This window comes from Drosophila miranda, chromosome 3 (assembly GCF_003369915.1).
Source record: "Drosophila miranda strain MSH22 chromosome 3, D.miranda_PacBio2.1, whole genome shotgun sequence".
Lineage (NCBI taxonomy): Eukaryota > Metazoa > Arthropoda > Insecta > Diptera > Drosophilidae > Drosophila > Drosophila miranda.
The window spans coordinates 11,279,312-11,292,308 of NC_046676.1; the positions used below are offsets into that span (position 1 = coordinate 11,279,312).

General features: G+C 46.9%; 1 protein-coding gene across 1 annotated transcript; it reads left to right on the top strand.

The window, feature by feature from the left end:
- The first annotated feature begins 5,720 nt into the window (after nt 1-5,720).
- LOC117188286 lies at nt 5,721-10,194 on the top strand. Its single transcript, XM_033391865.1, has one exon. The coding sequence runs from the start codon at nt 6,552-6,554 to the stop codon at nt 9,147-9,149; it is 2,598 nt and encodes an 865-aa protein (XP_033247756.1). The 5' UTR covers nt 5,721-6,551; the 3' UTR covers nt 9,150-10,194.
- Nucleotides 10,195-12,997: the final 2,803 nt, after the last annotated feature.

Here is a 12,997-nt window from a genome sequence, read left to right on the forward strand (position 1 = left end):
TTAGCTTTGCAATGTCAGCGCGATCGCTGTGTGTGGGTTGGGGTTGGGCGCCTGTGTTCCCCTGTTAATAGATTTTCAGCGTTCTGCTGTAGCTGTGAAAATTGATCAACTGCCGTTAGATGATTGCCATAGATATATGTATTTACCAGTCGTATACTATTATATCGGTTTTTCCATCATAATGATTTGTTCTAAGGCCAAGGTTGTCAGCACAAAATCACGCCAAAAAGTCGCGACTAGCGCGCGACAATTGAGGTCATGTGGATGATGATGATGATGCCGCTCGGTGCTGGCGTGACCATATCGAGGCAATGAACAGCACTCAATTTATGGTTAATGATTCACGGGAGCTGCTATTCCCAGAGGAAGTCGGAAAGGTGAAATGCAAGTTTCGCAAATGAGACAGGGCTCGGCATCGCTCATACGCCCAAAAACATTTCAAATATGTCTGAATGATTAACAATCGGTCAAGATCTTAAATTCTTGATAAGTAATAAAAGAAAACGCCTATTCCCAGGCCACATACAATGTCTGTAGTGTCTTGTCCAGGCTCCACTTCTCCAGTTCTCCAGTTGGAGTCAAATGATTTATGCCTATCGCGCACAGCCTTGGCTGAAACTCAGGCCCATTCTTTCCACAGACATACATATTTGAATATCTCATGCAATTTGTCAAATACATGGCGCGAGTTCAATGATATTTCCACACCCCTCTCACACTTCCACATTGAATTTATTATCGGCAAGTGCGTTGAGTGCGACAAATTGCCTTCAGACTGCGGCTTTTCTTGGTTCTCAGTGTGGGCTTTCAGAACATTTCACGCAATGAAGCATAATCGCCAGCTCATTTGCCTAATGGCATGCACCAGACCCAGACCCAGACACGACTTGTTCCGTTCGGTCTGTGTGTGGTTACAAGGATGCAACGGCCACTGCAACTACAACTGCGACTTCAGCTAATTGAAAGTCAATAAGTGCACTATGTATAGGTGGCAGCAACCTTGACATTGAAACCGAATGACAAACGTTGGCGAAAAGTTCACTCGATATGAAAGTTGCCAGGCATTTTCCAGGTGCAGGGGGCCATGCTGAGGTGGGCGGGGCCAGAGACCGACCTGGCACGCACTGCGAAAACACTACAACGAAATGTGAAAAAAGTGAGCGGACCTCGTTGTCAATTTATCAATTGCATAAAATAATAGGCCTAGGCGCATAATTTAATGTCGCGTTGTTTGTTTGCCATATTCTGAAGGCCACCGCCGCTGTACATATGCTGTACGATATTCATATTCATATAGATATATTCAGTGAAATATATATGCAGATTAATCACGATGCAGCTAGAAGAAATCGCTGGACAGAGGCAGCCACAAACTGAGTCACGCAACCGGAGCCTGATCCAGAGCCAGACCCAGGGCATTGGCATTACTTTGATTATCGTACTCAAAGATAACCATACTCCTAACCCCTCAGTTAAACTTCCAATTATAAATATTTTTGAGCAGTGCCATAACCAACCTTAACGTTTCGATCAGATTTATGTGTTGTTTACTCAACATTTTCAGTGTCGAATGTCTGGAAACTCTGCTTCCGTTTTCATTATGAAATGCGGGTAGAATTTTAATGGCTTAATGTTCGTGGGATCAGAATCTGAGCAATAATTGAGCTATTGATAGAGATTAATAACGTATTGTCTAACGGGAACTCGTATGCATTGAATACTGTTGAGAATTGTTGGAATAATTCTTCAATTTCATAGATCAGAGCTCCCTTTCTGTTGCCAACAGATTTGTTGCAGGGGCAATAAACGTTGGGCTAACTTCAACCGCGTGCCGTACATTATGATCATGTCGGTTATTTCATTATGGCCATAACATTTTGCACATACCATAGACCAACCCACACGGAGACAGGCGTTGCCCATGCCCGGCCCTGCCCCAATGCGTTGCACGCACCACAGACTCGACTCTGTGGTCGGCGGCGACTCCAGCTGACTGGAGGCATTCACAAAACGTTTGCGGCACCAAAATGCAATTTTAATTGCACAACAATTTCGGATTCGGATTCGGGGCTGAAAAGTGCGAGGCCCAGGCTTGTTCTCTCGAGCCTGAGACATTTGTAACCCAATTCTGTCGCTCGAGAAGGGGAAATCGCACTTCGCACTCGCACTAGCACCACCACTAGCACTCTACGATTTCCATTTTGAACGATGGAGTTTAATTAAAAGCGTGCGGTGGAATGGAATGAAAACTATATAAAATATGTAACGCCAATTGTGGAGGTCGTCAACTGACCACCGCCTGGACGCAACCTGTTACATCTGAGAATCGCGATGCCGATGCCGATGGCCGGCGGCGGCGTTGTCTTCCTGCCCCAAAACCCGAAAAGCCCAAAACTAAAATTGTGCAGCATCGGCATCAGCCGCTGCCAAGGTTGCCCCCGTCGCACTGTCTGTGGAGGCTTCCTTAATGAAGTGCCGAAACCTGGGCTCGTTGCAGGCACTTGACTTCACTCGATTCGGACTCGGAACTGGTTTCGCACCACAATCTCAAGTGGATGCCACCGGGTCAGTGCTGCCTGGCCCTATATACAGGTGGTGGTGATTGCAACTTGCAGACAAACGAGGATCGTGCATCCGAAGGTTGCAATGCCCTTGCCCTGAACCTGTTTTCCCGAACGAAATAAAAAAAGGTTCTGAGTTATGTAATCCAGGTGCGTGCGCGTGCGCGAGAGCTTGTATTCCTTCTCGTGACCCACTTTTGGCAGGCATAAATCGATTGAGCGGGGCAAAGCTTAAGGATCATAATTCATCAAATTCACTTGCATAATATCCGTAATTTATGCAGCATCCACAACAGTTTCAGCTGTGCAACATTGAACTTGAGGTGAGGTGAGGCTGCTGATTGCCAATTGTCTGGCTGCCTAGTGTCATGCAATCTAATGAGCTGGAGAGTTGATTCATGCAACGTGATTGAAATTGATGAAAACAGGGAGTTGGTGGATGCAAAAGAAATGAAATAAAATATATTTAAATTGCTTAAAAGTCAGAGCTGTCAAATACCATTTAGACTTTTGCCCAGCCTCTTTCCCGCCCACTTAATCGATCTCCAAACACTTCAAATTTCAGTGGAAACCTTTGCGTAGGCTCAACATCGAAAAACGCGTGCAAAATGTCAACCGAAGGACAAACTTCTGCTAACAACAATTGCTAATGTGCGCCGATCACTAGCAGATCGAACCATACCATACCGTAGCTATAGTTGTAGATCGATGGCCCTGAACGCGCATACAACTTCGTCTCGGGCTCGTGTCGAAAAAAGTGCAAAAAGTAAGTAAAGTAAACGCTAAATAAAGGCAAATAAATGCGTGAACAAAGCAAACAAGCAACAATGCAGCATAAGGCTTAAAAATTGGCTTTTAGAGGCAATTTGGAGTCCGCCTGATTACGCGCCCCCGCCTTCACCTGCACCCTCCGTTGACCTACCTCAATGTGTATCTCCACTTCCTGGATTAACTCGAGCTCTGGCAAACAATCAAAAGCTCTATTAATCTATCTCAGATGGACACGCCTCTCGCTTGGAGGCTGCCAAACGGCAGAAAGAAACATAATCATATTTTTATTTTTATTAAATAAATCATTTGCCATTTCTGTTGTGCTACCAGCAGCAACAGCAGCAAACAAACAATAAGAAATCAAAGTTATTATTGTGGCTTTGTGTGCCAGTGTGTCTGTGTCTCTTACCGCAAGGTTGCAAGTCTTGGTCTTAGGTTTTTGTTGCTTTTTCGGCAACATAATTTACTTGTTGGCAAATCAAATTGTTGGGGGAGACCACGACCAGTGCCAGTGCCACTGCCACTCCAACCGAAATGAAATGCTTGTCGTCAATTGGCAAATTAATGAACATTCGATGGCCATTTGACCTTACATTAAGTATACGCCTCCTGGCCTGGCCGGCACTTGCAGTAGCAGCCGCCGCATCGGCACTATAGACCTTATTTACCTTATAATTGGATTGCAAACGGCTGTTGCGCCTCCTTGCATTCTTGTTGAATTTTATCAGTTCAGTTTTCGTTGTTAAGTAAACACCAGATACTCGTAGCATGGGCACCAGCGGGGCTGATGCAATAAAAAGACGACAGTGCCACAGAATGTTTCATAAAAGTGGGGTCCGGTCTGCTAAAAGGATTAGATTTCCATATGCATGAACTCGATGATATAATGGTTGAAATCATTCCCCCACAGCAAAGCAAAAGCCGAGAGAACACAGTCGTGCACTTGAACTTGCACTTGACATGCAAATTGCCGAGCAGAGACCAGCCGCTGCACTCGTAGAATAAATGAGATGCGAGTCTCGAATGCTGCAGTGCCACTAACTATTTGGGGAGGACACCCCTAACAGATTAAGTGGTTCTAGGCGGAACTGGCCGGACCGGCAGCGCCCCTGCCATTGATTGATTGCCTCTCCTCCACTGGACACTCTGCCTCGAGTGTCTAACCCTCAAGCGTGCCATTTCCTTCCTGCTTCCCCTATAGATACGGGTGAATAGAGTGCTGCTGGACCTGGACCCGACTGTAAGCTTGCATGTTGCATAGCAAGTGTGCAATTGTGTGTGCTTGCAACGAGGTCACTGCGATGTCGCGACAGCAGCAACAAAATCACTGCTATCAACATTTACTATTGCTAAACGAAAAGCACTTTCCCAATTTTCGCAAAATGCGAACGATCAATGCAAATCGGAAGTGCCTCGAATTGTGTACCCATGTGTGTGCGCAGCAGTGTGTTTTGTCTGTGTGTGTGTGTGTGTGGGACAGAGAACACTTAATAAGAAATAAAATTCATAAAAAATCGGGCAACAACAAAAAGCTGACAAATGCATTGAGCAAATACGATTGTCGCACCGCTTGTTGTTGCTTTTGTTATTGTCGGTGTTTGTTGCCTTTTGTTGTTGTTTTTGTTGTTGGCAACGCAACAAGTTTCGTGTGTGTTGCCAATAAGTTGTCGCTGTCGACGACGCCTGCGCCTCTGCTGCCTTCTCTCTCTCTCTCCCAGGCGGCTGCCTGCTTGCTTGAGATACGCTTGCCGACGGTACAATGATATAGAGCAGATGTTTGCCAAGCAGATAAGGATAGATTTCCGACCCTATAGTGTGTACTGAGATCATATATAATTTATGATATATTAATCAGAATTAGCGGACGTGTCGAAATGGCCATAAAAAAATATTCATTAATTTGCCAATGGTGGGGCAGTGGTCGTAGTTCCTCCCACAATGGGACATAGAAAGAATTGGTTGAAAAATACATTAAATTTGTATATACAAAGTGGGCCAAAAATAATAAAATATATGTTTCAAATAGCTGACATTGGTCGTTTTGTCAGTGTTTGTGCCGAAAAACTTAAATTTTTCTGATGAACCAGCCGATTGGCCTGTGTGTTTTGATAGCTTTAATAAAATCAATTGAAATCGATAAATGCATCGATCTGCTAGGGTATCAAAAGCTTCGGCACCCAATTGTTGTTGGTGTTGCTATCGTGCGTACTTGGACTCTCAATAACGCTGCTCGCCGTCGCCGTCACCGTCACCGTCGCCGTCTCCCTCTCATGTGGTTGTTGCCGCTGCCCGCTGCCACTGCGGCGGCCGCTGTAAGCCCCAACACACGAAAAAAGCATGAACAAAAATCGAGACGAAAGCAGAGGGTATTTAACCGACCTCAAATCAATTTGCAATTTCAGTCGATCTCCGCGTTGCAGCGTTGCATGAACTCAATCAAACTCTCGTGCGAAACAGAAAGTTGAACGCAAAAATTATAAATTGTTTTCGGTGAATACCTTACGGAAATAATTAGTGAGGAAACGGGCAACAACAACAACAAAAACAGTAACAACAATTACAAAATCTAAAACAAGACAAATATCCTAAATAAAACGGAACGGGAAAAATTCCCCAAAACGCATTCGAAATTGTAAATTGAACTTTTATTGAACAACATTGGCAATTGGTGTCAAGCGCGGCCTAGAAAAAGAAATAAAATGAAATAAAACTCCCCGAATATACAAATTCCGAGCACGTTGCAGACAACATTACGCAAACAACAACTAAAGCAACAGAAGCAACAACGACAACATTTGAACAGCTGACTTTCATTCAATGAACGGCTAGTTAAAGAGGCAAAAGTTACACAAATGCAGACAAAGCTCCCCGCTTCCATTTCCATTTCCATTCCCATTTCAATTTGACTTTTCAATGTAAGTGCATCTCGAGGGTGAGGAGAGCTTTTCCAACTGAACTTGAAAGTGAAAGTGAAAGAGAGACAGAGAAGCAGCTGCGGCGAGAAATATAGCACGATCAAGAGAGAGACTTGAACGAAGCGCTTAGAGTTTAGAGCAGCGATTAGAGAGTAAGAGACTGGCAGCAGAAGCTTGCTACCGGAATAAGAGAGTCGAAAAAGAAAGACAGCAGAAGCTGCCGAATAAGAGAGTAACAGTCGCAATAGCTTTTGCTGGAGTGCCAACGACATCTCAGAGCATCAGCCAAGGTCGTTCGATCAACATGAGCAATCCCCAGGAGACCGAGCACGCGTACGCGGTGAAGGCGCCCCATGCCGGCGAGGAGGGGCACATTTTCGTTGTTAGTCCCGTGCCAGCATCAGCGCCAATGCCAGCACCAATTCCATTGCCAGCTGTTCCCATTCTGACAGCTGTGCCCGTGATGAGGCCCCGGGATCCGCCAGCCGAGGTGAGGCAGAGGGAAGACGAAGATGAACAACCTTGCTGCAGCTCCCAGGCGATAGTGCCACTCTCCTCATCGCTGCCTTCGAAGCTGCTGCGTTTCCACGCCAAACGTTCGGCCCAGGCACTGCTACGCCAGATGGAATCGCTGGACTCCCAGCTGGGCAGCAGTGGGGGAAGTTTTTCGGAGGACACCTCGCCCAGTGCTCCGCCAATGTCGCCGCCAAACGGCGACCAACTGCTCGTGGATGTGGGCATGGGCTCCTCCATTGGCGACTCCGAGGAATCGGAGGAGGACGATGAGCTGAAGCCCCTGGCTGTGGACAACCACATCATGCACGAGGTGGATCTGTCCGAGCGGCAAACTACACCTCCGGCCGTTCTCAGCGAGGCTAATCTCGAGAAGTTCCGCAAGCACCAGATGGACAACATCTACCTCCATCCGAACTTTACCATGGACACTTCTCCGCCACCCGCTGTGGCCCCCGCCAACTCTCCCGTGCCAGAGCCTCGCAGGGAGCACCGCTCGTTTCTCTCCATGAAGAAGGACAAGGAGGTAGAGGAGAGAGTGGTGGAGAAGGTAATGGAGCCGGTGGAGGCGACATCTCAACTGCCCAACGAAATTGACAACATGGATCCTTCTCTTATTCCGAGCGAGGAGTTGGCCTCAGAGATCACGGACGCCGTGGAGTTCTACTTCTCCAACGAGAGTATCCTCAAGGATGCCTTTCTGCTGAAGCACGTGAGGCGCAACAAGGAGGGATACGTGAGCCTGAAACTGGTTTCCAGCTTTAAGCGTGTCCGCCAGCTGACCCGCGAGTGGAAAACCGTTGGGGATGCAGTGCGTCGCAAGTCCAGGAAGATCGAGCTGAACGACCAGGGAACAAAGGTGCGACGCATCGACGCTCTGCCCAGCTTCGACGAGACGATGCCCTCGCGCACCATCGTGGCCTGCGATCTGCCTATGGACAAACTAACCATCGAAAAGGTCTCCGATTTGTTCTCTAGATGCGGCGAGATCGCCCTGATCCGCATCCTCAAGCCAGGGATGGCCATACCTGTGGATGTGCGTCAGTTCATGAACAAGTATCCGGAGCTGCAGCAGAAGGAGTGCGCACTGGTGGAGTATCTAGAGTCCTCCTCCGCCCGCGACGCTCGCCACCTGAGCGGTCCCTTCCAGGTCTACGAAATGGTGGCCCCCAAGAAGAAGACGGGCAAGAAGGCGGCTGTCATCCAGGTCGCCGCACCCGTGGCCCGCATGGTGGAGAACTACCGCTACTACAACGATGCCAGCTACGAAAGGTCCCGCGGCGGCAGCTTCTCCGGCCACGAGACCGTGCCAGACTTGCGATTCAAGCTCAAGCGCAACAACTCGGATTTCCAGCAGAGTTTCTACCAGGCGGCAGCCCCACACTTCCACGGCGGCCACGGAAATCCCTATCAGCACTACCAGCCCAGGGGCAGCATCGGGAGCCAGGAGAGCGCTCCGGCTGGTTTTTTCTCCTATGCACCCAGACGGTACAGTAATACGTCGACCATCTCAGCCAACACGGCGGCTGCCTTGGGCGATGCGTTGCCCTCGCCCTCTGCTGTCGTCGGACCACCCAGTGTCAGTAATCCGGTGTCCAGCATGAGCAGCCTGCAGCGCCGCCTGTCAAACTGCTCGGATCAGAACTACAGCGCGGAGGCGAATGCCCCACTATCACGCAGGACCAGCAACTGTTCGGAGACGGGTGCTCCTCAGCGGCGGGACTCCAACTGCTCGGACAGCTGTCCCTGCTCGAGGAGAGTCTCGGACTTTGGACAGGCGGACACGGCATACCGCAAGACCTCCGTCTGTTCGAATGGCAGCTGCCAGGGCAACAGCGGGGAGCGTCGCTTCTCAAACGGATCTATGCAGTTCGAGCGCACCTTCTCGAACGCCAGCGAGAACAATGGGTTCTATCGTCGTCCCTCCAACGACTTCAACATAGAGCGCGAGCCGATCCCCACCGATCAGATGGTGGGTGGAGGAGGGGGCGGCTACCAGGTGTGGCCCCGCCGCTACTCCAACAATTTCCAGCAGCTGAGCAACAAGCTGGCGGCCTACGACAATGCTCAGTACATTGGAGGACGTCGCATATCCACGGACTCTGGCTACGATCGCCGCTACTCCTTTGGATCGGAGTTTGAGGGATCGCCACGGTCTCGCACTGGCAGCTTCCTGAGCAATTACAAACATGGGGGTGGCGATGTATACGACGGCCAACCGCGATCTCGCACTGGCAGTTTTCTGGACGGATCACCACGCTCCAGGTCCGGATCCTTTGCACAGCGGGCTGCTGAGAGCCTCGTCCGCACTCCCATAGGTCCGGATGGGAGCAAGGGGTTCGGACAGCGGGCTAGAAAGTTCGGCCAGGACGTGTCCCCCGTTAACTAGAACACACGGCTGAGTGGGGGGAATTGTTGATTACTTTTAGTGGGAACTCTTTGTCTACTACTCGTACTCGTACTAGTTTGTGAAATTAATGGCTGTACACTGTGATGCTGTCCACCCTGTAATATGTATGTACTATATATCCCACTCACACGATCCGATTCCGTTCCGTTCCGAACCACGCCCCCAGTCCATAGCCCAACTTAGGATAGTAATCGAATTTGTAGTTCATAAGTTTACCTTCAAAGTTCATGGGGTCTTGGGGTAGTTAATGTGGAGTTCTCTTGCCCAAGATCAAATCTATAATCCATATATATCATTCTTTTACGCAACGCTGCCAATACTTTAAGATCAGAGGAACGATTCTTGGTTATTATAAGGGTTCTTAATGCATTACTAAGTTGAGTTGATAGCTGGTAGGTTCTATAAATCATATTTTATATCAATCGTTATGTTTTCACAAACTATTTAATAACCTGTTGACTACTTATATAGGAAGATAAATACACCATTAGATACATATTTCCTAATGGGTTGACACACTTTATGGCCAATCTATATGAAGATTTACTAGTGTTTTTTATCGTTAATAAAAAAAACTTAATTAGCTTAGATGTAGGATAGTGGAATAACGAGTGGCTGCCATAAAAAACAGTTCGAGAAATGTGGCCATAATACGGATGTTGGAGTTGGAGAAAGGTTCGCAAAATTAACTTGATTAGAGTCTCAGGTCCATAGATTAATCATTCGCTGGGCAAGAGGAACTACAGCTCCACATTTTCCACCAACCCCCACTAAATCTTTTTTTTTTTCCATTTTAATATTTTTTTTCAGTTGTAGCTATAGTTAGACTAATGATTATCTATATGTGTATCTACTAGGCTTAGACTTGATTGTCCTCTCGCATGGAGATGGAGGAAACAGCAAAACGGACTATTACAGGAGAGAATAAAAATATTTTTCATTTTTAGCTTTTAATTTTGATTTCTTACAGAAGCATTGCAATAAATTATACTCGTATTATATGTGTGTTAACCATAAATAAATATATTTGAACAAAAACATCGCTTTTTTCGCCCCGGTGATCGTATGGGCATTATTATTAAGTCCATTGTTACAATAATGAACTTGAAATGGAGCTTAGCCAGCAATTTGCTGTCTTTTTGCCAAATCATTTACTGAACCGAACCGAACCGAATCTTGCGCAATCGAAGGCAGCCCCCAGACTGAAAGCGAAATTGAAATTCGCGCCACTCGAGAACCGAAGGTAACTAGGCCAACGAAAACGAAATAGCCACACAATATACTGGTACTCGTACAGCAGATCTCAACCAGTCTGCCTTGCCTGTGAAAGCAACAATTTGAATTATACTGAATAATATTCGTAATTTCTGATTTTTTGCCCAAAAAATTTGTCTTCACGCAAGTGACATGAGCGAGCGAGCGCCGCAAAAAGCGTGACGCATGCGCCCCCAACTCGGATCCGAACTCGCCCGCGGTTCATAATTGTTCATAAAGCGGCCGTTAGCATTGTTACTGCCTCTGCTGCTGCTGCTGCTGCGACCGCTGCCTGCCGCTGGAGCCGTTTTTCGAGTACCCATACCCATACTCATATTCGTACTCATACTCATACTCACACTCGTATCTTAATCGTTGCCGTGCGTGCGATTTGTGTGTGTATTTTTTTTGCGGTTCCAAGGTATTTGTTGTTCAATTTTCAGTTAATTTTTTGCTTCATTTTTCGATTTATTAAACAATTTCCATAGGTATACTCGTGTACGATATATGGGATTTTTGCACACACGCATCGGGCAGTGCCGCCCACTCCCACTCTCCGGGCCAAGAAGAAACCCGTTTGGAAGCCTGGCCAGCGGCAGTGGCTGCCTGCATGCCTGAACTAATTGTCGCACAATTTTTCACCGCGTGGGCCAGAAGCAGGCCAGCCCCAATATTAGATCCCATCGTGCCACGGATGCATGGTTGCCGGTGGGCAACGGGAAGCGTGTTGTGCGTACCGCTTGCATAACATCCACAGCCACAGCCACATCCATAGCCAGCCAAATTGGGAGAGTAATCACAGAGCACGGGTTCATGTGATCTGATGATTAAACTTCCTGCCAGGAGGCTGCTAAATTCCCTTTTAAATTTATGCTAATTAAATGTACTGAAACAGGAACCGAAAACAGGAAAACTGAAAGTTAAATGAGAAACCAGTCGGGTTATTTTCCAGAACAACTTAATGGCAAGGGTTCATCCAGATCTTGATGGACCTGTGTGGGTTCTGCTAAAAATAAATGATGTAAATTATAAAAAACGAGTCGGGCATGGCATCCATTTTGTTGGTGGGGAGTTGGAGACTGCCCCACGGATGACATAATCTGATGTGTATTGAACTGACATTTGCTGGCTCGACTCTCAGATTTCGTTCCATTTGGAGACGATGCCGATGCTGCCTGACCTTAGCCAGGTCTACACTTTTGGCAAGATATTGCATCCTTGAGGTGGCTAAAAATGTCTCAAAGCCTTCAATGCCGGCCTCTGTGGCAGATCGGTGGCAGTACGTAGAACGTGCCGAGTGGCAAGTGGTGCCTGCCTCAACCTTGGCCGTCATTTGGCGGTGGCATTAAGAAATTTAACCACATTACACGGCCACACTGCGTATACTCGATGGGGCTTTACTTCCGGCAGTCGCATGCGCTCCTCCGCTCATCTCTTGTCTGCTCTGCTCTGTGCGATGTAGCGCCAAGTCATCTTCAAGTTCAGGACAAACTGATACAATATTTATTTATAAATAAAAGCAACCTTAGTTTCAGTCTCAATTAAGCGTTTCGTACTTGAAGTGCGCGTAGAAATTTCCGCACAACATTATTAACATTGCCAGTCATGTCGTCAGTCATCATTTCTGTTCGGCTCGGTTCGCATTGATATAATATTGTAATGCCAAAATGAATGAGGTGTGCGGTGCGGCAGCTGTGCGTACTTTTATTTTTCAGTCTCAATTGCACAAACATCGCGACGATCGATGCTGACCTCAACACGTTCGTTCTCACTACGCAATTGGCTAACTAAAACAAATACGAGTCCACTAAAATAATCACAAAACGAAATTACAATTCTATTCTTTGTACATGAGGCGAAAGCAAATTATAATTCTGAGAATCAAGCCATAAAAATGATATTCGGGAATATCCCGAAATCGACTGCGTCTCTAGAATTGTTTTTTTGCAAAAGCATGCCGCAGTTGTGGGTGAATCATTACTGACCTAGCCCAACCGACAGATGCGGAATCGTAGTCACGCTTGGAGAATCTTTATGTGGTACACCACATACCTGTTGGTACCACATTCTAGAACAATATATACGAAGGAAGGACACCTAATGACCAAATATTAGGGATGCTGAATGTTATATGTATCGATATATGGATGGATATGGGATTGGATTGGCAGTTAATTGGCATGTGCTTGATAAGCAACATTATGGGCTTGTACGATTGTCTGAAATTGCATGCATTTTTAATAGGGATCTATTTACTCCAAATTGGAACTGTCTTGTGCGGCCACGGTGCACTTTTGTGTTTTCCTGGAATGATTCGGAGGTCTCACCTTTTGAATGCTCTGGATGGCCGTGATCTCTTTTCTTGTGGCGATAGAGATTTATGATGTATCTGAAAGATTTGCCACACAGATTGCACTTGCGTAATATGAAATATGGTACGCTTTTTGATGCCTGTGCGGACTAGAGAATCGGAGGATCGGCCTGGACCATGGTCAACTGGAAATACGCCGTTTGTTAAGTGGGAAATTGGAATTGCCGACATTTCGCTCACCTCAATCTTGGTTAGCTCTCCA